This window comes from Suillus subaureus, assembly GCF_016647635.1.
Source record: "Suillus subaureus strain MN1 chromosome Unknown BJ212scaffold_33, whole genome shotgun sequence".
Classification (NCBI taxonomy): Eukaryota; Fungi; Basidiomycota; class Agaricomycetes; order Boletales; family Suillaceae; genus Suillus; species Suillus subaureus.
The window spans coordinates 366476-391892 of record NW_024538589.1 but is presented as its reverse complement, the minus strand read 5'-3'; the positions used below and the strand labels follow the sequence as shown (position 1 = coordinate 391892).

Here is a 25417-nt window from a genome sequence, read left to right as displayed (position 1 = left end):
TTATGTTTGAGAAAACGAGTCAATAGCTTGACTGACTTTGACTAATGCGGAGAGCATGTTTGATTTGTGTTCACGTCAAGGAGCCGAACCCGAGTGATGTGTGAGTCATTGGCTCACGGAAGCGATGACTACCGTGACTGTCGACTCATCGTTGGTCACTATTGGATGTGAATCTACACAGGATGACAATCGCTTTAGGAGCAGTGTAAAATAAATGAACAGGGAAAACCGACAATCTAATTAACAATCTCCGGTTTTTTCGCTGACAGGGTCAGGTGATGTGTTGCGACCGGCGGAAAACTCGATGACACGAGTATCCCGAATGCGAGTGGGCTTGCGGCTATTGAGTCTGTGTTTGCATTAGCTCTCAGAGGCCCTAGTTGACCCGCCTGAGGAGAGTGACTCACGCGGCCAGGAGTGAATTTGTATAAACTATTTTGAAATTAACCAACATACGTAAATTAAGATGTGAAAAGCAATGCTTACCATCAGCCAGAACGTCGTAAATAGCAGTCCATAAGACTAAAGTGGAAAGGTTTAGATATGATTCCATAGCTACGACGGACTGCCTCACAAGTATTTCTCATGGCACAAAACTGTTGACATTAGCAGTGCTCATCGCAATCGTAATTGAAGGGACTCACGAAGACAATAACTAAGACAGCAGACATGCTGAGAATATCGAACCCATGGTCAAGCCTTCATATGTGAAGTTTACTCACCTAGTGGCGAGACCAGTTTCAATTGCCCAAAGAGTTAGACGGTCAGCGATATTTTGTGTTCTAGATGGGTATCGTTTAGAGAAGAGAGACTATGAGACGGTGCAGCTCACTGGTGAACTTTGGTCCGTCTGCGTTCACGCTGCAGGACATACACCAGACCAATCGTAGTTATCAGATCGCAAACAGCGGCTGCAACGAGAGTCAGGATTGTCAACCAATTTCGTGTGTTTTGCGCTGTTCTGTTTGCGGAACCGCTCAGTGCCTCGACTGCATCCACCAAAGTGCCGGTAAGATTCAATATGCTGAGAATGCCACAAAATGCGGCAACCGTCTTGCTTCCTGAGAATTTGAACAATCTGTAAATGAAAAACATCTGCGCAATTAAGTTGAATGGGGCCGTGCTTGAATCGATCGTTATCTACCTGAACAAGAGTGCTAATCAGGGGTGTCAGGATGAGATTTGCGTCCCGAGAGCTGGAGAATATGGTTACACTGTCAGGATTCTCGCAACCTTTAACGGTCAGGGTCCATGTCCAATACATGATGCAGATGATATGCGCAAATGTCAACATCCTGGGATGAATCAGACCTTGAGATCGATGTTGAGATGTATTTATACATACATCACGGCTGCCACCTGCTTACAACATTAGCTTTGACTACAACCAAGGCAGACATAACGCACCAGAATTTGAAATATCCTTCTGTCACCTGGAAAGCGCTTATAGTAAGTGTGTGTTTGCATCGTCGAGCAACCAAATAGGTAGCTGGCGATCATTGATCCAACCACCGCTGGTCCAATAGTTATTGCTGTTTCAGACATTCGGAAGGCAATCTTAGTGCATTAGATTGACCTAGATTATATATTCATGTGAGCCTCGCATGCTGTGCGTAAGTCACAATAGCATAAGGACTCGGCGAGGCGTTAATCTGTCACCGAGTACTTGGGCGCGCTATCAGCATACTATCAGTCTGAATATGTTGACAACCTACTGAGCTCCGCACCACAGCAGCGATAGGATCCATCAAAAAGTAGTGTCAGGAACGAAGATGTTACCTCGCATTCTTTCAAGTTTGACCAAAAAGAGTCAAGACGAATTTAATTTTAACTCATAGTAGTCAGCGCTCAGCTTTGCTATGTAGCCAAGCCAATTCGTGGCTGTTGCTTGGCGTTACCTCAAGAAGCCTAGGGGATAAGATTTGAATGAACCAACGGGAAACCCCTCAACGCTACTGTACTTGACCACGACACCTGGTCATATCGCGACTCAGCCAACCGACTCTTCAAGACTACGTGGATCGCCCGTGACACGCCGCCACAATTGCAAAGTGAGCAACCTTGTCTGATTGGACCGTGAACGCGTGACACCCGAGCAAGATAGCAACCAGGAGTGACATAAGGTGCCTGTCATATGTCGGAATAGCGTAGCTCTGAGAGACTAGCTCAAACTGGGGTTCAAACTTTCGCGGGAGGAATTTCGACTTGGCCATCAGTGGGGCTGATTTGCAACTGCAGATTTGATATCCATGATGTACAGCGAGGTGCCAAGAATGGACAGGTTGCAGCAGGAGATAATGGGCACTAGTAGTAAACGAGCAGCGCCACTGGGAAGATGGCACCGCAGCGAAAAAGTAGTTTTAGTCATTCTTAAATCTTGTAGCGAATTTTTCTTATTTCTACGACGTACCTATACTTCGCAACAGAGCCCCTGTTATGCGTTACGGTGGGGTAAATTAGCACCGCAACCAAGGTCCTGCGATGCACGATATTACGGTTGCGTCCATACAGACTCGTGGAGTACTATCTCTGGCCCAGAGTTGCAAAATGTTCCGAGCAGTTTTTCATAACACAACAACTACACAACATTAAAATAAGGAAACAGTAGGAGTACGTAGGATTTTATACAGACTTTAAGGCTATGTAAAAAAAAATCAAGAAATTTGTCAAGGCTACGTTGCCAGAGAGAAGCCGGTGCGAAACAGCGTTTGAGCACAGAGTTGCAAAATTTCCCACCCGCATAGAAGTCATCGTGTCACACTATGTCACGCTGCAGTTTTAATTCTCCGATGAACGAAATCGGCGCATTTGACAAGGATTCCGAAGGCTTTCGTTCAGCATTGAAACTCGTATTTCTAACATAAAAGTATGCTTTTGTACTGTAAGGTATTAACTAGATAGGTATAATATATTATGGGTGACGTTCGAGAAAGCCTCTGACCCACTTCTCGTGAGGCTTAGTTTTGCCATGACACAATACAGCTGCCTTGCTTCAAATTGTGCGCTTGCTGAGTGGATGCCCCATGGAGCTGAGTAATTTGATCCAGTCAACAAGCACATTTTCCAATTCCAGTGATAGGAGCTGTTGCTCAATATGAGCCTTGTGGTATGACTGACTCTTGCCAAGATACTGCTGCCGAAGGGTGTTGTATGGGACTTTGTGCTCTGTTGCAACAGTGCAAATGTTAGGAGAAGGAGAAGCATGTAGAATAGTGCAGGCATGTTGAATCTTATCTTCAAGCTCTTGAGAAAACTTGGAGGGTCAGTTTCTCTTTGGCATGTGACCAGCACTGCAAGACTGTTCACAGATATGAGTGCGTGCACATGTGTTAGCCGAGTTCCCGAGTGGTGCTTTACAACTCCAAACACAAGCTCACCCCTCCTGTGTTACGGCGAACTAGGATGGGCTCGACGACAGGTACTTGATAAGAGTACACCTGAAGCCGGATCGTGTCCTTACAAATGTAAGGTTCTTAAGACAAGTCAGAGAGTGTCTCTGACTTGAATATTGGTTATCAGACGACTTAGGATTGGGGGTCCTAAGCAAAGGATAGTTCTGGTAAGACCTAGTAGATTTAAAGTGAAGTCTATCTAAGTACATGACCGGCTTTATATAGATGTGGGTCCTTTAGGGCAGGTACGTACATGTCATCAGTTGAGTCAGAGATAAGGAAGTGAGTCATAGATAAGAAGATGAGTCAGAGATAAGGGAGTGAGTCATCTAGCGACAGCATGTGGTGGTCATGATGTAATACAGATATAGAAGGCGGTTAGTCTAATGATGGCACAGCAAGGTGCAGTCATGACGTAATACACAAGTAAGAGGAAAAAGAGATAGGGGGTAACCACGATTGTAACATTACCCCTCATTTAAGGATGAAGTCACCAACTTCAGTTATCCTGATTAGCCCAGTAGATGGGGTCTGCATTGTAGTTGGAATAGAGCAGGTTGTCCTGCTCCTTGGTGATGGAGGTCTGCGCCATCTCGGCGGCGTGGGCGATAGCATCTTGCTCAATCTCCCATCGAGTGAGAGCGTCATAGAAACTGATGTCAGTCCATACCAAAGGAATGACCACTTCTCCTTTCAACTCTCTACAAAAGACCGATAGGTGGCCGGGTGCGTATTCCTTGCAAACTCTGCAATAATATGCAGGGCAGTTTTTGTGACGATGTCCGGCGACGTGGCAATTGCGGCATACAACGTTGTCGACCAGCGACATTTTTACGACTGTGACAGAAGAGGACTGTTCTGGGGGAGAAGGTGATCTTGATCGTTTGAGTGGTGCTTTAGCAGGGGAGATGGAGGCAGCTCGTTTAGCGGCGAGACGTGAGGATCTTTGTTTAAGTGGGAGTTGTTGTGTAGTACGCGTGATGGGGTTAGGAGAAGGAGAAGTTGGTACGTCGAGTACAGCAATAGGAGGGATATTATCATCCTGATGCTCCACAGTAGTCATAGCAGGAGCTGGCGGTGGTACAGGAATGGCGATGTGAGGGGATGGTGGTCGCGCAACAGGGTTGAGGGTGATGCGCTCGGTGACGATATGAATGGCTTCTCTAATAGCATCTCTAGTTTCTTCAGGCAAGAGATGTATCGCAGTATTGCAAATACGTATGTGAAGATGGCGGAAAATGGTTTGATGGCACTCATCATCAAGGAGAGTGGCGGTACGGTCAATAAGACTGGCGTCTCTAATAATCCTGATAATAAGGCCACTAGATATTGCACCCCGTTCTCCAAGGAGACGGTCTATTTCTATGGCATACTGCTGAGAGGTGATAGCGGATTCGAACAAGGCGCTAGTTTCTACCTGGTCAATGACCGAGAAGTAGTTGGTGAGGACGGAATTGTCGGTGAGGGTTAGGGTAGAGTTGGAGGCTGGTGGTGAGGTTACGGGGGATGATGCGTGCTGGGCAAGGTTGGCGGCGGTAATGTTTTGATAATCAAGGAGTGTCAAAGGATGAGCATTTCCTTCAGTGATGGTGTTCATGGCAGTGGTAAGTTCTTCAATGTGAAGGATACAGAGACGTAGTTGTTCGATGTGGGACATTGTTAGAAAATCTATAGCCCATGGGCTTTCTTATAGGCGGTGAGGATGTTGGAGGCATTAGTGAGATTTCCTTCTGGAACCCATTCATTGCTGGCGGAGGAATATCCTTTCCAGGATACGAGATAGCGTCTTCGTTTACCCGTCCCTTTGTGTGATAAGATCGCATCTATTTCATATTCTTCTTCATTATCGATGATGTCAGGAGGTGGGTCGTGGAAGTTCAGCCTGTGAACCTCTGTTTCATGATAGGATGATAGCTCAGAAGCATGGAATGTGGGGTGAACTTTCCATTGTGGAGGTAACTGGAGTGTGAACATGATGGGGGAGAGAACGGCGGTAATCGGGAATGGGCCATATCGTTTGGGCGCAAGCTTCCACGATGGTAGCTGAGTGATTAGATTCTTCCCAGATAACCAAACCTTATCTCCTACTTTCCACAGATGGTACTTCTGTCTTTGAGTTCGTTCAGCCATTTGCTGCATAGCGAGATTGTGGCATGAGAGGGCCTCTTCTCTGGACTTCTGGAGAAAGAGGAGTCTATCTTCTGCTACGGGGATGGTAGAGTTGGGGAGAGTATGAGGAAGGGCTTGTGGCTCATAGCCCATCATTAAGAAGAAAGGTGACGCGTTGCGGGAATCATGTTTTCGGTGATTATGCACAAATTCCGCCATAGGAAGATGTTCAACCCAATCTTCTGGGTGATTCTGACAGTAGATTCGAAGGTACGTCTCGAGCTCCTGGTTGAGTCGTTCGGTCTGGCCATCGGTCTGAGGATGATAAGCGGTGGATGCCGCTATGTCGTATTTCAAGAGCTTGGCGAGGGCTTGTGAGAACTTAGATACGAATTGTGGCCTGCGATCAGAAATGACTTTTTCATGCAGGCCAAATCATCGGTAGATGTATTTGAAGAATTTCTTGGCGACTCCTTCTGACATGATGGTTTTAGTGCAAGGGATAAGAATTACCCCCTTCGTAAGGCCATGGTCAACCACGACCATCACAGAATCAAAACTAGCGCAGGGGGGAAGATCAGTGATCAGATCAACAGAAACCTGCGTGAAGGGAGCTGCGGCGACAGATGGAATGGGGACCAAGGGAGGGGTTGGTGGGTGAGTGTTGGATTTCATCTGCTGACAAAGGGTGCAACCCTCCATGTATTTACGGATATAGGTGCCCATGGAGGGCCACCAAAAGTCCCGTTTGACCAATTCTTCTGTTTTAAAACGACCGGGGTGACCGGCAGTGGGATGGTCATGACATCGTTCTAGAATAAGACGCCGCCCAGCAGGATGGACATAGGCACGGTTTTTATAGTAAAGAATATCATCCTTAATTGTCCAATTGGTGAGTGCCGATTTCATTGGGGGAAGGGAAAGGCCATCTAACGCATCAGAGGCGGCGGTAAAGATAGGATCAGGGTCGGAAGGGTCTGGATTGGCGAGTGTGGTCATGAGCTCAATGTCGAGGAGTTGGACAAACATGGAATCGGGGAGGAGGGTCTTGTTATCATTGTCGTTTGAGGAGTCGGTTCCATGATCAGGGCGACGAGAGAGGGCATCCAGAGCAATGAGTTTAGTTCCAGCGACGTGATGGAGTTCAATATCATAGCAAGATAGAATCAATTGCCATCGAGCTTGTCAACGAGTCAGCTTCTGCGTGGTTCGGAAATATAGGAGATTCTTATGGTCCGTGAATACGATGACCGGGTGAGCGTTTCCTTCTAGATAGTGGTGCCACTCAGTGAGGGCACGAATGACTGCGAGGAGTTCGTGATCAAAAATCTGGTAATTTCATTCTGCTGGGTTCAAGGTCTGCAATAGATATCCGCATGGGTGGTAGATACCGTTGTCATCGGTTTGGAGCAATACCACGCCCATGGCGACTAGGGATGCGTCGGTTGCGACCGCGAATTGTTTACTAGGGTTGGGATTCTGGAGAACTGGTTGCTTCAGGAAGCATTCTTTCAAAGTGGAGAAGGCGGATGAGCATTGTTCTGTCCAGAGGAATTTGACAGTTTTCTTGGTGAGGTCAATCAAGGGTCGGGCGATGTCAGAGTAGTGGGAGATGAAGTTTCAGTAGAAGTTGCAAAATCCCAAGAATGACCGGACCTCCTTCACGGTTGTAGGAACAGGCCAGTCTCGAATACCATCGGTCTTTGCATTGTCCATCGCTACGCACCCAGGGCGGATTATCATTCCGAGGTACTCTACTTCTTGAGCATCAAACGTGCATTTCTCCGGTTTGAGGAAGAGCTTTTCCTGCCGAATTCTTTCAAGGATGCATCTTGTACGTTCACAATGGGAGGTGAGGTCGTTAGAGAAAATCAAGATATCGTCCATATATATGATGAGCCACCCTTCATTTATTTCTTGCTGAAACGTCTTGTTCATATATGCCTGGAAGGTAGCGGGGGAATTGCAAAGGCTGAAGAACATGACATTTGGCTCGAAGAGACCATATTCAGTAGTGAAGGCGGCCTTCCATCGATCTTCTGGATGAATGCGGATATTGTTATACCCTGAACAAATGTCCATCTTGGTGAAATATTTGGCACCATATAACCAAGCAACCAAGGAGAGTGGTAACGGGAGTGGATAAGCATTCTTGACTGTCCATTCGTTGATATACCGGTAGTCCTGACAGGGACGAAGATCTCCACTCTTCTTTCCTACAAAGAAGAAACCACTAGCCTGCGGTGACTTCAATTTGGAGATGAATTCTTTTTTCACGTTTTCATCGATGAATGCCTTGACCGCTGTACACTCCTTCTCAGATAATGGGTACACCTTGGACGTTTTGGGGATGAAACCAGGTTTAGTTTCTATCCGATGATCTATCCCAGGTCGTTTGGGAGGTAATTGATTCAGACTGTCTTTTGTGAAGATGTCGGTGAAGTCGTGAAGGTAGGAGGGGACGAGTTCTTCAAAGGATTTTTTCTTTTGCTCGAGCCCAGTGGCTAATGCAAACTGCTGGGCTTTGTTGCTGGTCTTGATGTACTTGGCAGGTCGTGTCAGAGGTGCAATTGTGGTTCGTTGTTCCGCGATGCTAGTCCCATCCTTTGTTAATGGGGTGTCTAGTGAGACATTGGCGATTACCCGGAGCTCTGAAGCGTCGACGGGGTACTTGACCAAAAATTCGTCATCTTCTAGATGATACGTAGAGATTTCTCGCACTGACGGTGCATAATCCATTGTCCATACATCTTCTTTGGTATCGAAGGACTTATCGTAGTCATCAGGGATTTCTTCCAAAGTGACTTGTGGTGTTGGTTCTTTGGGTGTCTCGACCAATTCTTCAGGAGGCGCCTTCGGCAGCACTACTACTGGGGTCGGTTTCTTCTTTCGATCAGGTTTTCGGAAAAGGGGCGGGAGCCCATTCTTCTTTCTTTCTCTATCAACATCTTCTTCAATCTGATTGCTTTTCTCCGTTCTCGGGAGTTCTAGCGTTTCTGCTTTCCATCGGATTACCGGGTCCATGGCATGTAGCCACGGGATCCCTAGTAAAATCTGATCACATCGACCAAGTCAAGTGATGCTGAACTTTCCTAGCATGGATCGTTCATCTATTTTGACAATGAGGATGCAGTATCGGGTGATAGCGCCCCCCTTCGCATAACTTCCATCCGCAGTGGTGACCCGGAATGGTTTCAATAGTTTGTGCATTCGGATCCTGTGAGTTTTGACAAACTCTTCAGAAATAAAGGTTCCGGCGGTGCCGGAGTCAACAACGGCTGTTGTTTCGACAGTTTTAAGACAAGTTTTTGAAATAAGGGAAATGGGGACACGAAGTTCCTTTCTGATTCCAATACTCTGTACAAGTCTAATGGGTACATTGGAAGATACTGGCGTCGATCCAGTCTTCCATATCAAAAATCCTCAGTGATACGACGGATCGTTGTATCTTCATCTTCATCTTTGCTTATTTCTTCTCAGCAAATAGGAGTCTTCTTCTTCGTTGGGCAGGCTCTGGTAAGGTGTCCCTTCTGGTGACATGTGAAGCATAGTCCCTTCTTCATATGATCATTTCTTTCGGCTTCAGTGAGCCTATCTACTTCCATGGCGTTCGGATCGTGTCAATCAATGGAAGGTCTGGGTACATATTGTTGTCCCGACGGTCTGGTGGCGGTTTGATGATTTGATCAATACGCGGCCCCCCTCTGGTAGTTGCTATCAAGTCTGATGACTGCAGCGACGTACTTATCAAAGTCTGTTGGGATGGTCTCCATCTGAAAGATGGAGTTGACAATTCCCTTCTTTAATCCGTCATTGAAGAACGTGATTAAGATGGCATCTTGCTTCACGGAGGCTTGTGCAGCAAGGGTTTTGAAACTGGCGACGTAGGAAGTGAGGTCACCCGTCTGTCTCAACGTTCGGAGCTTGTTCATGGCAGTGCCAATGGCATCAGCCAGTACGAAGGCTTCTTTGAATTTGGTCTCAAAGTTTGTAAAGGTCCCGTAGGACTTGGCGACGGTGTTGTCAACTTCAGTATAGAAGGTCAGTGCCCAGCCCATGGCACTTCCTTCGGTCATATATGCAAGAGCGGTGATGACCTTCTTTTCGTTGGTGTTATAGATTGTAGCGTTAAGCACGAAGTACGCTTTAACCGCATACAACCATCGTAGAGCCTGGTGAGGGCTTCCATCATAGTTGGACAGAGCTCCAGCTTTCAATTCTGGGGTGGTGGACATCCTGAGCATCTGGTTGAGTGATGTTTCTGGTTCAGGGGAACATTGTCGTTCTCTCACTGAGTTCTTTCTGGGATCTGGTTCAGGGGAACGTTGTCATTCTCTCGCTGAGTTCTTTCTGGGATCTGTAACCTCTCTGATAGAGAGGGTCGATGGTGGACTTTAATCTTTTGTTACAGCGAACTAGGATGGGCTCGATGACAGGTACTTGATAAGAGTACACCTGAAGCCAGATTGTGTCCTTACAAATGTAAGGTTCTTAAGACAAGTCGGAGAGAGTGTCTCTGACTTGAATATTGGTTATCAGACGACTTAGGATTGGGGGTCCTAAGCAAAGGATAGTTCTGGTAAAACCTAGTAGATTTAAAGTGAAGTCTATCTAAGTACATGACCGGCTTTATATAGATGTGGGTCCTTTAGGGCAGGTACGTACATGTCATCAGTTGAGTCAGAGATAAGGAAGTGAGTCATAGATAAGAAGATGAGTCAGAGATAAGGGAGTGAGTCATCTAGCGACAGCATGTGGTGGTCATGATGTAATACAGATATAGAAGGCGGTTAGTCTAATGATGGCACAGCAAGGTGCAGTCATGACATAATACACAAGTAAGAGGAAAAAGAGATAGGGGGTAACCACAATTGTAACATCCTGTCACGTTTTGCATCTCAATAGTACAACATTTATGGCTCTCAACATAACACAGTTTTCATGTCAGAAAAAATTAGAGCAGTGCTAGAAGGCAATGTAGAATCACTAGTAAAATTTCTGAATTTTTTGGCACATGTAATGGCTCTCCTCTGACAGATTGGTGCAGAAAGTGCATGTTCCATGCTGTATTTCGCTGCCGCAAGCACTTCCAGTTCATTTTTCATGAAATAAAAAATAAATACAGCAAGCTATATACTAATCATCCTCTAGAATCATTGTGCAAAGGAAATGAGTGGAAGATGAGTGTGCTACATTGTGATTTGCAACTCTGGGCCAAAGATAGTAGTAGTTGTTATTTGATGTTGTTGAATTCGGAAGTCGCTGACTTAGACTCACCTATAATATTAATTACCCTTTTCTGACTCGGTTGCTTCGAATAACGTTGATCTTACTTAGTGGTACATCCACTTGTCTACTGAACAATGTCCCAAACATTCTCGGACGCTGACATCGAAGAGGAGCAAAAGCACTTCTCTAATGTCATCGCAACATTCCAACAATATGCCCAATACTCGGCAGGTGTTTTAATCATCACGCACCGCGCGTCCTTATGAATAGCTTGGTTGTCATATTTAGCTAGCGGCCAATAACAGGCGACGAAAAGACATCTACACACTTCCTCAGGGTGACAAAGAACTTCTCGATGGCCTTGGGTACCGGCAGAAACTTCAAGAAGTGGATAAAGCTATCCTGGTCAATGCAGAATTCTTGAAGCTGATTGTTGCAAACCCCGAGATCTTTGGCCATGATCTCGACTCTCCTAAAGATGTAGATGAGGACAAGGCTGGCTGTGGAGCTTTGAACGACCATTCGCAGGGTTTGTACTTGTACGAGAAAGAATATGATCTGTGCCTAACGATATCAATGCAATACAGGTGACGTGCATTCACATTCTCATAGTCACCCGCATCATCACCACAGTCACTCGCACGACCATGCAAATGCCACCTCAGATCTCAGAACTGCCAGTAAGCATCAGCAAAAGTATAAACCTACGGACTTCGACATGGACAAGTTGCGAAGCACTCTGAAGCAATTCGTACGAGACTGGAGTCAAGAGGTAAACAAACAACTCCACCCCTTTTCAATGTATGTAACTTTGGCTTGCATCACAGGGAAAAGAGGAACGGGAAACGTGTTATACGCCAATGAAAGATGCGCTCGTTGCGCATTTCTCAGATAAACCATTCCCGGAGTCAAGGTTAGCTCAGGCTCTAAAGTTTCCCCTTGACGACGTAGATGTATAAAATCAACAGGCAAAATATCCGGGTGCTTGTTCCTGGTGCAGGCCTTGGCCGGTTGGCTTATGATGTTGCGAATTTAGGTTTGTGGAGTTCACGTATCTCTCTCCTGAATTCGACTGAGTCAGTTCGCTAGGATTCGCTTGTCAGGGAAATGAATTCTCTCACTACATGCTTCTGGCATCTTATCTTATTTTAAACAGGTAAGAAAAGCAGGGGTCTGGGTGTGCTGCTGAACATTCGATCTTCGGTCCAGGACTGACGCAATTGAACAATACACTATATACCCTTACATCCATTCTTTCTCCAACCTTCCTGACCGTAAAGCGATGTTGCGCCCAGTGAAAATACCCGATGTCCTTCCCTCAGCCCTACCTACTGGCTCGAATTTCTCCTTGGTTGCGGGTATGATTATTGACAGGTCCTTTGAGTATCGTGGCTTCTCAACGTTTCAGGCGATTTCGAGGAGATTTATGGAGCAGAATTCGAAGAAGGCGATTTCGACCCACAGGCGGGGCAATGGGACGCTGTTTTGACATGTTTCTTCATTGACACTGTGCGGATTTTTGTTTCTGTTCAGGTGTATTCTATCCTAATGAAGCTGCTTCAGGCAAAGAATATCATCAACTACCTTCGTATAATTCACCGGATATTAACACCTGGTGGAGTGTGGGTTAACATAGGTGAGGGCGGTCGCTTTGTCCCAGTTCTCCTGCTGACTACATTTCAGGCCCGCTGCTCTGGCACTTCGAAAACAATGCAACCAATGATCCATCCATCGAACTTGATCTCGAAGAAGTCAAAATGCTGGCTCGAAAAATTGGCTTCGTGATATCTGTAAGTCTATATCGCATTCCGCAGTGTCAATCTGACGAGGACAATCAGAATGAGCGAACGATAGACACGACTTACACGAGTAATGCCCAGTCTATGCTGGGATACGTTTATAAAACTGCTTTCTGGACGGCGACGAAAGCTTGATGATAGATGCACCATGAGCTTCTCTCGTTTGTTGAATGACACGTGTTATTATGGTGCAGCCTTATGTGCGGCAGGTAGAATGGTAGCAACTTCGGTTGATGTCGGATTCAAGTGACGTGCGTGTATATCATCTGTGAGATAGATACCATATCACTGCGTGCCCATCACGCATCTCCCCGCCCTGCTTTGATATCTTGCTGCATCCTCATCTCTCGCTTTTGATTCCTCATTCTCTGGCTCTCTCGGATCCCAAAACCATCCTGAAAGATCCCCTGGACCTCCTCGAGGCTCAGCCCAGCAATCTCAGGGAAGCAAAACAAGCAAAACAGCCATCCTAATAGGCACAGTCCTGCATAGAACCCGAATGCACCGGCGGGGGTAATTTTCGCCATGAGAGAGAGGTATGTAGAGCCAATGAGAAGGTTGCTAGCCCAGTTTGTCGCAGTCGAGAGCGATGTGCCGATGCCGCGGACTGCACGAAACGTCAGTGCTGAACTCACGGGTGGGAGAAATAATGGTGCGACCTTCGAGTCCGAAGAGCTCGCCTTGCTGCCACGGGACGTTTCCTAAGCCCGTTGCATACGATGCGACGAAGATGATCATAGAGAGAAGGACAATCGCTGACCATGATCTGGAGTAAGACGCGCCATTGACTAGATCGCCACCTGTATGCAGTGTCATATCTACCAAGTCCGAGTCCGTCATCTGGCCCATCGTACGATGAATGGAAAACTTACAGTAGAACGCGATGCTGGCAAGGGTGAGGCCAAAAACCATGCCCGGTGCAGAGAACACCATGATCCTCCGTCGTCCCACGAGATCAATATACTTCAACGCAAAAAGCGTGAAGATGAAATTTGTCCCACTGACAATGAGTCCAACCGCCGTAGGCTGGTCGAACCCTATCTCCTGGAAGAGTGATGCAGAGTAATACATGAGTGTATTGAATCCACAGAGTTGTTGGAACGCTTGCATGCCGCACCCGATGACTTTGCAACGTAAGTACAACAAGGCTGTGTAAGCAATGGGTATGTCTTACTCAGTGCTCTACGATTTACGGGAACAGTGATCATGGACTTAAAGCGCTCAAAGAAGGTTGTGGAATTTGCGATATCGATACTCTGCTGTACCGATGCTCGGAGAACCTGGAGCTATGAGGTGGTTAAGATTATTTGCCAGTACTCGACCGACCAACGCTAAGAATACCTGTAAATCAATCTGTTCAGCCGTGGCTTGCGAGTAGACACGTTCCAACACTCTGTGCGCAGCCTCTATATTGCCCTTCCGGATAAGTATCCTTGCTGCAAAACAAAGGTCATTGTTAGCCATCCCTCGACAAATGACGTTATACAATCACAGAGTAAAGAAACTCACGACTCTCCGGTAAGAACGCCAAAAATATCAATTGAATACCAGCTGGGACGGTACCAAGTCCAACCATCCACCTCCAACCACCACTCACATTTGAAAAGCCTGCATCGATTCCATATGCAACTACCTGCCCAAAGGTGATCATTACAACGTTCAAAACAACCATGCGCCCGCGCAGGCGTGTAGGTGACAGCTCTTGTATATACAGAGGTGCGATGCAGGATGCAAGACCCACGCCGATACCGATGAGGAGCCGGCAACCAATCTAGCAACGTTCGGTTCGAGCTGGTGGTCAGCGTGTGGCAAATAAAACAATGAGGGCACATGGAGAAGTAAGCGTACCATACTCCAAACCGTATGGCAGACTGCCTGTCCGAGAGCTCCGCCGATGAAGATGATGTCTGCGATGCCAAGGACGGGTCGACGGCCCGTCCAGTCTGATATAGCACCAGCAGCAAGGCCCCCGAGTAATGCGCCCAATGTGGTGGCAGACGTGATGAATTCCTAGAATGACGTGGTCGGTGATCATAAATGCATGGGATTAGGTCTTGGATATGAGTCCGGCTCACCTTCTGTCCGTCTGATAATTGAGCCGGCCCAAGATCCCCATTGATGGTAACTAGAGTACCGGAAATTACACCAGTATCATAACCTGTTGATACATCGTATGGTCAGTCGCTCACCGTCTTAAAAGTGAAGCACACGGCCCATACCAAACAACAACCCTGATATTGTACAACAAGCCACAAGAAGCCAGACAAACCAAGTCGTGTGTTTCTCGACCTCTGCTACAGCTGCGTATTGCGAAACATCCCCGGCAGCGTTTCCTTGAACTTCATACGACTCAGCTGTCGTTTGGCACTTCTCGTTAAAAGAAGACTGGGTCATAATGAAGGCGTCAACGAGTCCGCTGACCACAACTTTGTTTCTGAAACGCGTTCTTATACCTGCTCAGACGCCTGGTGGAGTTGGATATAATTCGGAACATCGATCGTGGGGTTTCTACAGCTGGTTACAATTTTCTGGTATTATAGACCACGTGGAGATACTGGTCCGGGCCGGTGATTATCATGGGGTAACACTGACATTCAAGGACAGCCCAAATACGTAGTACTGGATTACTTACTGGTGAGTCCGAGACTGTGCCCGGGGTGCTCAAAACTTGTGTCGAGAAATGATAGGATATGAACAGTTTTTAAAGTAGAATGATGAGGAACGTGTCGCATGCAGCATGCGATCCCCACGAGACGAGCCTACCACTGCGTCTCAGCGAGTCGGACATTGAGTGGGACCGCGACATAGTACGGATCCATCGGGATTCGGCAGGTACAATACGTACTCCCTTGGTCTTCGGAGACGTCTGCAGATAGAGCGAACGTCTATATATAGCGACTTCTGGACATTGAGCTTGACATACTCAAGAAACTTCACCGCTGATCATATCAAAATCCACATTTGAGTCTGTAACAGGAGCTACTGGTGGGTTCTCTCAGTCGAAATTTGACTCAGTTAACTACTAATCGCAGGCTGCACTACCGGATATGCTGTGTCTGCATTGCTATCCCACCCTAGATCTGATACATTTCAAATAACTGCACTTATTCGCTCCCCTGACTTGGAGAAGGTCGCGCTGTCTAATAGTGTCGGCGTCACAGTTGTTAGTACCAATAGCGATTTTCATAATCTCAGGCTGACCGTCATCGCTTGCCAGAAAAGCAGACGTGGTCTTACTAGCCTGCATCTGTATTGAACCTCGAACTCCTGACTGATTGTCGGATACTATATGGGCTAATGCTGATGACTTTTATACAGCCAGAGTGATCCTCTTGGGACCGAAAAGAGACCATGAACATGCCATATTATACAGTCCCCATTCTTATTCACACGGCATGTGTATTGGCCTATACCATTCCCCCGTTACCTTCAAGAAGTGACACTAATCTTTCTCTACGTAGTCTGGAACTGGTGTCTTGATAGACGAATGCGGGAACTGCGCTACGGATGAAATTTACCCTGACCTAGACATCCCAATGATCGAGTCGTTACCCAAGACGCAAACGCATCGTGAAGTTGACCTCGAAGTCGTTGATGCTGATAAAGAAGGTGATTCTTAATGCTTTTCCTGTCTATCATCATTGTTCATGTCTCATGACAAACACTTGGGAATACGAACAGTTTACGTGCGGACATATGTCACTTTGCCTTGGACGATGTGTGGCGTTGTGAATACACCATTAGTTTCACTTGGCGTCCAGAACCGTACTCCAAGCAAATTCCCGGTCTCGTTAAAGCCAGCCTTAACAGAAAGCAGGGTGGTGTTATCGAAGAAGGGCTGAATCTATGGCTTAGTATTCATATCGATGGAGTAGAAACGCTGTACACCTCCGTTTTTGATGCTGCGAGGAAGGGACCAGGTGATACAGGCCACGAATGTGAGGGCTATGATTTGGGCGAAAATGGAGAGCACCAGGTGGGTGCAGTATCTGAGGTCTTAGTGGAACTGTTTGCGTGATATGAAACGAGAGAAAATTCATGAGCCCACCGCCTTCATGGACGAAGAGCTGCAGGATCATTTCGGGGTATGTTCTTCAATCATGTCCGAAGCTCATCCGTGATTTTACTTGCAACTCAACTATTGATAGGGACATACTATCAAAAGCCCTTGGGCGAGTCTTAAGCCAGAGATCAAAGTAATGGTGGAGAGGCAAAACGCCTTAGTCGATTCAATAAGGTTAAAAGGTTGAGCTGCAGCAGTGGTAAAGGACCATGATACTTTTCTTTCAAGCTTGAAACTGATATCTTGGCATAGTTGGACTACTGTATGCCTTGCAACACCCCATGCACGAATAGAGCCTAAGTTCCGACAGAAAGTCGTAGACACAAACTAGGCCACGAAACAGTGCTTCTCCTTCGCACGGCTCAAAGCTTCGCTCTCTGTAGTTGGATTACGTCCATAATAGCTTCTGGACACTCGTAGGAAATGCAGTGACCGATGCCCGGAAGATATCTGACATTCAGTCTCTCGACGTCACAAGGGATGTGCTCCAGGTGACAAACAGCGCCGGCCTTCGGATCTGACACCAGCACGGTGATCTTCACGTGAGGGGGGATGTTTTTGAACAGGCCGCTGAAAGACCACGGCCTGTTATGCTATTCACAACAACGACAAAGGTGTCAGCAACATTCGGCATGTCCACAGTTGCAATATTACCGAGAAGACTCCCTCGATGGTGGTGCGGTCGCACATTGAAACTCCTAGTGCGTGTAACACGCAGTCACGTCGTGACCAACCAAGATCATTAACCAGCTCCTCGGTGGTTTTGACATTCGTAACTGCATTTAGAAACCAAATTTTATCCATTTCGATTGTCCCCTCCATTTCAAGGGGGGGATCGAGGAGTATGACAGTGACTTCTTTCGTTTTGGGCAAGAATTGCAAGAGCGAAAGGGCAACCGTGCCTCCAAGAGAACGACCTATAACCACGTCGTAGGACATGTCATTGATGAAGTATGGTCGGAGGTCCTCTGCAAGGGCAGACATGCGGAAGTCGGTGCCCCGTCTCCATGCATGCCCAAGGAGATTCGGCGCCACGACGAAGAACCCTGTGAAAGCCTGTTAAAAACAGAGCATGATTGTCATAGTATCACAAAACCTGACCTTCTGCTACTAATAGCTGAGCGACGCTTTCCCATGCACTCGAGCACGAAGTCAGCCCATGAATAAGCAGAGCTTTCTTGGAAGCAGTGGGAGAACCCCACTGGGACGCTGAAATCGACGGGTACATACTGATATGGAATTCTGCTAGCAGAGCCCGTGTTGTGAAGAGGTTCGGAGTTCAAGTCTGACCTCCAAGATCGAGGAAGGAGTTGATCAGGGAAGTAGCATTAGTGAAAAGTGTGCGTTTAAAGGGCGTACAGCACATACTGACCAGAATAGCATATGACTCTCAGACAAGGGCTTATCCCAAGAGATGCCACGAATAACCCCATCATCAAAGGAAAGCGCCCTGCGGCTGATGGCAAACCGATTCCGGTGATATGACGTGTCTGCTTATGTAAATGCGAGAGCTGCTGGGGTCAACTTAGGTAAGTGAAGGAAAATTTGATCTCACCACTCTTAAAACAGGATCATTTGTCCGCTTCACAGGGAGTGTGCCAGACGGGTAACCCTGCAAGTTGGCCCAATAAGGTCTCTGACCAAGGGACAACTCTGTTCCAATTGGCAAGATGACCTGGGTGAGCTCCACAATTAGACCCGTGCTTTGCAGGTAAGAATTTTATTTGTGAGATCTGGCATAGATGACGAATTTCGGGCCGCACCTCCACTTTTCATGCCTCCCGATAGTGGCTCCTGGCAATGAATGCCAGAAACATGGGCTTAGACATGGGTTGTCCGATGGTATCTGATAGTGTTATCATTGACAGTGTGCTACAGCTTTCTCTCTCACATGTACGTATCATGCTACATCATTCCATGCATGAACTTGCTGGCGAAAGCAAACACAAGGTTAAGCATTCTGACTCGGAAGGCAAGAGAAAGAACCTAGCTCACCCTAGGCTCACCCATTCCCTCCATAAATATGTCCCATAATGTTGCAACACCGTGATGTGAAACAGGCGCAACGTTGAGAGTCGGTGATTGTAAACACGACCTGATTTCCGTCATCAAAACTACAAGTGGTCTGAGGTCCGCACGTCTAGAACTCTCTAGGCAGCAAGAGTATCCGGGCGGTTCCTCCCTACCTCGGTGCAGGGGATTGTCGATGAGTTCTGTGGTAGCTGCATTATACCGACTATCACTGCAGGCGACATGGTTATAATGGTGAGTGAGATCAATTTTATAGTTGTAATCAAAGATACAATGCTATTGAGTCGAAAATGCCCCACAGCACGGCCTCTCTCAGGAAACGGAAAGCGCTCCAAGTGTTACAGTAACGTTTACCCCCTATCATTTTCTCTTCGTTATCTTCCTCTGTATTACGTCATGACCGTACTTAACCGTGCCATCACTAGACTATTCTTTTCTTCTGCTTACCTATGTATCACAGCGCAACCGCCTCGTGCCATCGTTAGCTGACGTCATTTCTCTTATCTCTGACTCGTCTCGATGGCTGATGTCATTTCTCTTATCTCTGACTCGTCTCAATGACGTGTACGTACTGCCCTAAAGCAGGTCTTACCTATATAAGCAGGGTCTTGTACTTAGCTAGACTTCACTTTAATCTACTAGGTTTTACCCAGAACATCCTTCGCTTAAGACCCCCAATCTTAAGCGTCTGTATCGATATTCAAGTCAGAGACACTCTCTCTAACTTGTCTTAAGAAACCCTTACATTTGTAAGGTCACGACCCAACTTTAGACGTCACTCTTATCGAGTGTCTATTGTCGCGCCTATCCTAGTCGACCTACAGTTTACCGTAACACCAAGGTAGCGGGTCATGGTACCTCTTGACATGGACCCAAAAACTTGATGAAGTTGAGCTGCAGCAGTGGTAAGGGACCATGGCACCTTTCTTTCAAGGTTGAGACTGACACCTTGGCATAATTGGACTACTGCATGCCTTGCAACACCCCATGCACGAACGAAGGCCAGGTTCCAACAAAAAGTCACAGACACAAACTAGGCCACAAAACACTGCATCTCCTTCACACGGCTCAAAGCTTCGCTCTCGGTGGTTGGATTGCATCCATGATAATATCTGGACGCTCCCACTGAATGCAGTGGCCGATGCCTGGAAGGACCCTGACATTCAGTCTCTCAACGTCACAAGGGACATGTTCTAGAAGACAAACAGCCCCGAACATCGGATCTGACACCAGCACGGTGATCTTCACGTGAGGGGGGATGTTTTTGAACAGGCCACTGAAAGACCATGGCCTGTTATGCTATTCACAACAACGACAAAGGTGTCAGCAACATTCGGCATGTCCATAGTTGCAATATTACCGAGAAGACTCCCTCGATGGTGGTGCGGTCGCACATTGTAAATCCTAGTACGCGTAACACGCAGTCACGTTGTGACCAACCAAAGTCATCAGCCAGCTCCTCGGTGGTTTTGACATTCGCGATTTCATCCAGAAACCAACTTTTATAGATTTCGGCTGTACTTTCAATATCGAGAGGGGGGTCGACGAGTATGACAGTGGCTTCCTTCGTTTTGGGCAAGAATTGCAAGAGCGAAAGGGCGACTATGCCTCCAAGAGAATGACCTACAACCACGTCGTAGGACATGTCATTGATGAAGTATAGTCGGAGGTCCTCTGCAAGGGCAGACATGCGGAAGTCGGTGCCCCGTCTCCATGCATGCCCAAGGAGATTCGGAGCCACGACAAAGAATCCTGTGAAAGCTTGTTAAAAACGAGCATGATTGTCATAGTATCACAAAACCTGACCTTCTGCTACTAATAGCTGAGCGACACCTTCCCATGAACTCGAGCACGCAGTCAACCCATGAATAAGCAGAGCTTTCTTGGGAGCAGTGGGAGAACCCCACTGGGACGCTGAAATCGACGGATACATACTGATATGGAATTCTGCTAGCAGAGCCCGTATGAGTGAAGATGTTCAGAATTCAAGTCTGACTTCCAAGATCAAAGGAGAAGTTAGAAAGGGATGTAGCATGCAGGGAAAAGTGTGCGTTTAAAGTGCGTACAACACATACTGACCGCAATAGTCATATGACGCTGAGGCAAGGGCTTATTCCTCTGTTAAGGGATGCCACGAACAAGCCCTTCATCACAGGAAAGCGCCCTGCGGGTGACAGCAAACCGGTTGCAGTGATATGACGTGTCTGCTTAAATACGAAAACCGCTGGGGTCAACTCGGATAAATGAAGGAAGGTATGATCTCACCACTCTCGAAATAGTATCATAAGTCCGCTTCACAGGGAGTGCCAGAGACGCAGCCCGGACTAGCCCCAGCTTGTACCTTAGCCCTGCAAAAAAAATTACATCTCCTCTTACCTTCTAACAGTCTGCCGCGAAACGGATAGCTACGCCATCAAAATGCCACTCAGAGGTCGTCCGTTGGGTCAAGAAAATGACTGTATAGTCGCAGTTCGGTGTGAACTTTAAATGACTCTGATACCAGCAAACACTTCTCATGACATATACACGATGACCCCCACCTGGAGTCATGGATATGATATTACTGGCCCTTCCACTACAACGACAAGTCATATTGCTGCTTGCACACTATGTTTGCACATTCACCTTGATGCAAATTGCGTCATCTGAAGGATACATCGGAACTAATAAACATATCGTGCCGTCTTCATGGTCTTGACACCACCATCAAGCTGTGTAGTTGCCCATGTGCGAGGGGCCGAGATGTCGAACCAAGGACAGTATGCATATTGAGATACGGAGAGGGAATTATTCAGGGTACGGTTAGGTTAGGTGTAGTCTGACTGGTGGAGACTAGAGCAATCTGGTCTCAGCGTACAGGTCCAGCGGGAAAACGATGCTAATAAAAGAACCACCTTCCTCCCAGTTTGAGAAGCGATGTTCACTTATTAAAACTGTCGATAAAGTGATGCACGTCTGCGGGATTCCCTTTCCGCCACAATCATATCCCATCGGTGTCAAGAACGACTCCATTCTCGAGTCTCTGTCAATCCTCTGCTATCCATTCTATTGGATAGTTCGCAGAGCACACAGATCGAGTGGACCTTGATGGTTTCATCGCTACTGGTGCCAGAAAGAGGTGTCTTGACGGCTATGAGGTCGAGAAGCGAACGGCACTCTGGCAGGCTACTACAAGTGCAGGATATCAATATATCATCTATGATCGGTATCGCGAACATTATACAAGGAAATTTCAGTTGTAACGTTTCTCACTCACTCGTGCCCTCCAGAGTCTGGTCTTCACTCCATCCACAGCAGTCGATGGTGAGGCCTGCTCGCCAAACACGAGGATTGAAAGCCTGCCAACGCAAATGGTTCATTTCTCAAGATGTCAGTTTATGTAGGTATCATAGGTAAATAAACTACACACCTGTCTTTCCAGAAACACAGTTTCCACGTGCAGAGCACTGATCTCGGGGTGATAGAGATGAACACTGCACGTCGGGACGCGCCCGAACTTGAAGGTACCTGCGTCCTCGTCGACCGAGAATGCTGCTAGTTGTCAGTCGTCCGCTTCGTTAACCGCAGCGTACCAAACAGCCTTATTTCACTGCCGTCCATGGTAATGAGCGAATTCAAGCAAGACTTGGGCAGAGTCACGCCATACGTGCAGGTCACGTGATCGCGTCGTTCATAGCGGGTTGCAAAACAACTTGTGTAGTATGTACCTAGCTCCATCATTGACCATCAGAATGCCGCATCTGAATATCATTACAAAAGTGCGAAGTGCATGACAAGTACCATGATCAAGAATTACAAGTGCGGCACTAAATTGGTCCAGGACACCGCCTCATATGCGTCAGGAGGAAGATTGCGTAAAGTGGTGAACATAAGTACCAAAAGGAAGGCACGAGCTGTGATGTATAATATGACAGATGTGACAAGAATCAGGCCATATGCGAGCACAGCGACCTTCTGTACTAAATTTCCTGTAAGATTAACAAAAAAACAAAGCCAAGGTGTGAAGGTTATAGCGACAACACTCATGCGCCATAGCACCTGTTCCTGGTATGTGGGGAAGGCAAAAAACCAAGCCATACAATGGATGCCGCCAAATACGGTTGCTATAAGCAATGCAGCGAGACTAAGAACCGTCCTGTCCGAATGTACGAGTTTGATGCTGCCACCAAATGTTGGAACTCGGAGCTGTTGAGATGTGGGAATGGGACGCGAGCCTATCTGTCCTGCAATTGGACGGAAGACTGGAGCCAAGATCCCAAGCCAAGCGAGTTCGTCTCCTTCGACACTAAGGCAGACATAATCAGCAGTGGTATGATTGTCAAGGCACACACATACTATACGTGATCCTCTGGCCTTGACCCGGTCGACTTCCAGTACACTGGATGTGGACATCGCACATTGAGAGGTTTGTTCCACCACACAGTATAGGTGAGGAAATTGAGAACCGCAAATGCGAGTGTTCCCGCTTCAAGCTGGGTGGTTTCGAGGTGATAGATGGCGCGGGTGATGAGCTGCATAACAAACCAGGCCACCTGAAGCATGACCAGTCCTTTCGATATCGCATTGCCTTTGCTCTTGTCCTGGATCTGGTCTGCTGTTAGGGTAGGAACGTCTATACACTCTTTACGTATCAGTTTGAGAATGTGATCAGGCTGTAGTGTAAGGTAGGGTTTCCCATCCACATGAAGCATGAAACCACCCATCAGCACAAAGAAGCTGTGCGTCTGAGTCCACGTAAAATCTAAGGATGCACATGAGTCACATTTTGGATGAGCACGAATCGAGATTACCTTCAGATTGCTCTGAAACACAAGCCTTAAACAGCTTTTGGAGTGGCTTCGCAAGAGCACGAGTTCCCACATGTCTTGAAGTGGGCACTGGTGTACTAAAATAAACTGCCAAAGACACACAAGTATGGATGATGGTTCACCTTCGGGATGCGCTACGAGAGGCCTGGTGCTATCATAATCTTGAGGAACAGGCGAGCCATGAAGAAATGATTCGGGATGCATAGTGAGTTGTCGAGGAATATATCCAGTTTCAGAAGAAATGATTCACTTTCAGACTGCTCCTGCGGCTGAGAAACCTTAAAATATTCTGATTCCTTGAATTGTCTTGTAACATGGCGAGCGCTGATCAGTTGGCGCATAGCCCATGTGATGATCAGTTCAGGAGCAATTAGTGCCATTATCATGATCCCAAGTCGCCGCCGTAGGAGACGAAGGGGGCTGTCCTTGAGACTCGGAATATTGGGATGAATGGCACTGTATGTGCACGCAAATAGAGTGAGAACGGAGCTAGAGATGATGGACCATATGGTTCTAGTCGTGAATGATGGGGCTTTAAAACTGTCGCTAGTAGCAGTATTTGTTGTATTTGTTGTAGGTGCAGCTCGGATGACTCCAACGAGGTAAAGGAAGACGCAGAAAAGTACCAGTAAGCGCATTGTTGGATGTCACTTTTGGGTGAGTACGCGGTACAATGCTCACTATTTGTATTTTACTGGCGGGCGTCATCTCAAGGCAGTACTTTGCAATGTTTGCTTGATGTTTGCAGCGTGTCAGGAAGTACATAAATGATCGTGCGCACGCAAGCCACAAAGGCTCAAGCACTTTACATAATTTATCTCTCGATCGGGTGGCTCAACGAGCTCAAGCGAACCGAACTGCGGCGGCTTGGTCCAACATCTGTCTCCAACAATCTCACACACTTTCGAAAACTCCTTGCTATTTCACTGTTGTATGGTTGCTGATGAGTATTTTGATTCTTTGTTCAAACCTCGACGGCTTTGGTTCATAACAGTCCTGACCGACAGTGACAGTGCCCCTGACTTTTCATTGCAAGCTCAGCTGGTGGCCGTGTTGAGCAGTGGCGCTTAAGTTGTAGCGCTTCCAGTGTATGAAGGTAGGTGTGGTCATCACGAATAACCTATGAGATATCGTACTGACTGCAGTTTTTCAAGGGCTGGGCGAGCGGTTGCCACGGTTCAATTGTATATGCCCGAACAACTGACACCCTTCAAGACACCGGGAGTATTCTACCTGGATGAACCGCACCACATCAGTGCAATGTCTGATATCCACCAATCAGCACCTTTAAGTCTATCGCCACAGCATCGAAGGGTCGCTAGCGCCTCAAGAACGGGTTTGATGAGGCTCAACTACTAAACGTGTACATCTACATACGAGCTTCTGTTCTAATAGCATTCACGATAAGTACCCACCGTTGTCCAAAAGCAGTTGACAGTGATGACCCAGGCTTAATGCATGTTCAATGGCAGGATTTAATTTACCTTCTCTTCGGCCAACTACCGTCAAATTGGGTCGTCGGTTCAGTGAGCAATTTTTCAGCTAATCACGACTCTTCCTTCTTAGCAGTCCTGGAGCGGCCATTAGTGTTAGTCCTGCGCGTGCTTCGTGCATGTCATAGTGGCTGATCGTAACCCTAACCGTAACCGTCTATGCTTCCTTTGGTGCGTAGATTTCCCAGTCCTGGTAACCCACTACATCATTCAAGAGTTCTCCCTTAAAAATAACAATACCTCCCCAGTATATTCTGGTGTACTTCCATCGAAAATGTTGGAACTCTGGTGTTGCGTGGGATACTTATGGGTGGCGAGTTGAGGAAATGAGCCAAAGATTGCAACAACGATTCCCACAGGCATTGCCAATTATCTTCAGAGGCGCTGGCGAAGTCACAGCCGTTAGGGTATAAATGCACCATCAGCTTGAGTACCTCATCAAGCTGTGGTGGAGTTTCCCGTTCACACTGAGTATGAAACTACCCATGAGCGC

At 47.1% G+C, this 25417-nt stretch overlaps 9 protein-coding genes across 9 annotated transcripts; 2 read left to right on the top strand and 7 right to left on the bottom strand.

The window, feature by feature from the left end:
- Positions 1–56: 56 nt before the first annotated feature.
- Positions 57–1803, bottom strand: BJ212DRAFT_596471 (uncharacterized protein). The gene is made up of 12 exons (XM_041343615.1): positions 1716–1803; positions 1408–1665; positions 1346–1359; positions 1145–1295; positions 833–1095; positions 723–782; positions 645–672; positions 575–596; positions 487–522; positions 408–432; positions 234–349; positions 57–173 (listed from the first exon to the last, which is right to left on the bottom strand). The coding sequence occupies exons 2-11, from the start codon at positions 1543–1545 to the stop codon at positions 241–243; spliced, it is 846 nt and encodes a 281-aa protein (XP_041189384.1). The 5' UTR covers positions 1546–1665; positions 1716–1803; the 3' UTR covers positions 57–173; positions 234–240.
- A 9061-nt stretch (positions 1804–10864) lies between these two features.
- On the top strand, positions 10865–12885 carry BJ212DRAFT_1527414 (N2227-like protein-domain-containing protein; the record flags this gene model as incomplete). The annotated part of the gene is made up of 11 exons (XM_041341748.1): positions 10865–10961; positions 11023–11259; positions 11318–11502; positions 11558–11643; positions 11699–11766; positions 11820–11886; positions 11940–12088; positions 12139–12239; positions 12294–12366; positions 12414–12520; positions 12569–12885. The coding sequence occupies 11 exons, from the start codon at positions 10865–10867 to the stop codon at positions 12662–12664; spliced, it is 1266 nt and encodes a 421-aa protein (XP_041189383.1). The 3' UTR covers positions 12665–12885.
- On the bottom strand, positions 12829–14923 carry BJ212DRAFT_1279250 (general substrate transporter; the record flags this gene model as incomplete). The annotated part of the gene is made up of 9 exons (XM_041331476.1): positions 12829–13136; positions 13189–13347; positions 13402–13653; positions 13704–13815; positions 13871–13965; positions 14039–14300; positions 14378–14539; positions 14605–14687; positions 14749–14923. 9 exons carry the CDS (start codon positions 14921–14923, stop codon positions 12829–12831), a joined length of 1608 nt encoding a protein of 535 aa, XP_041189382.1.
- A 957-nt stretch (positions 14924–15880) lies between these two features.
- BJ212DRAFT_1302501 (uncharacterized protein) lies at positions 15881–16547 on the top strand (the record flags this gene model as incomplete). Its single annotated transcript, XM_041333277.1, has 3 exons — positions 15881–15928; positions 15991–16138; positions 16291–16547. The coding sequence occupies 3 exons, from the start codon at positions 15881–15883 to the stop codon at positions 16545–16547; spliced, it is 453 nt and encodes a 150-aa protein (XP_041189381.1).
- Positions 16548–16677: 130 nt separating this feature from the next.
- BJ212DRAFT_1527402 (Alpha/Beta hydrolase protein) lies at positions 16678–17820 on the bottom strand (the record flags this gene model as incomplete). The annotated part of the gene is made up of 3 exons (XM_041341747.1): positions 16678–17185; positions 17247–17638; positions 17694–17820. 3 exons carry the CDS (start codon positions 17818–17820, stop codon positions 16955–16957), a joined length of 750 nt encoding a protein of 249 aa, XP_041189380.1. The 3' UTR covers positions 16678–16954.
- A 1759-nt stretch (positions 17821–19579) lies between these two features.
- On the bottom strand, positions 19580–20748 carry BJ212DRAFT_596323 (Alpha/Beta hydrolase protein). The gene is made up of 3 exons (XM_041343613.1): positions 20430–20748; positions 19984–20375; positions 19580–19922 (listed from the first exon to the last, which is right to left on the bottom strand). Exons 1-3 carry the CDS (start codon positions 20554–20556, stop codon positions 19692–19694), a joined length of 750 nt encoding a protein of 249 aa, XP_041189379.1. The 5' UTR covers positions 20557–20748; the 3' UTR covers positions 19580–19691.
- A 1633-nt stretch (positions 20749–22381) lies between these two features.
- On the bottom strand, positions 22382–22666 carry BJ212DRAFT_1378822 (uncharacterized protein). The gene has a single exon (XM_041336577.1). The coding sequence runs from the start codon at positions 22647–22649 to the stop codon at positions 22416–22418; it is 234 nt and encodes a 77-aa protein (XP_041189378.1). The 5' UTR covers positions 22650–22666; the 3' UTR covers positions 22382–22415.
- A 291-nt stretch (positions 22667–22957) lies between these two features.
- BJ212DRAFT_1279256 (uncharacterized protein) lies at positions 22958–24069 on the bottom strand (the record flags this gene model as incomplete). Its single annotated transcript, XM_041331477.1, has 2 exons — positions 22958–23347; positions 23710–24069. 2 exons carry the CDS (start codon positions 24067–24069, stop codon positions 22958–22960), a joined length of 750 nt encoding a protein of 249 aa, XP_041189377.1.
- Positions 24070–24693: 624 nt separating this feature from the next.
- On the bottom strand, positions 24694–25321 carry BJ212DRAFT_1378818 (uncharacterized protein). The gene is made up of 2 exons (XM_041336576.1): positions 25169–25321; positions 24694–25114 (listed from the first exon to the last, which is right to left on the bottom strand). The coding sequence occupies exons 1-2, from the start codon at positions 25285–25287 to the stop codon at positions 25021–25023; spliced, it is 213 nt and encodes a 70-aa protein (XP_041189376.1). The 5' UTR covers positions 25288–25321; the 3' UTR covers positions 24694–25020.
- Between the last annotated feature and the right edge of the window lie 96 nt (positions 25322–25417).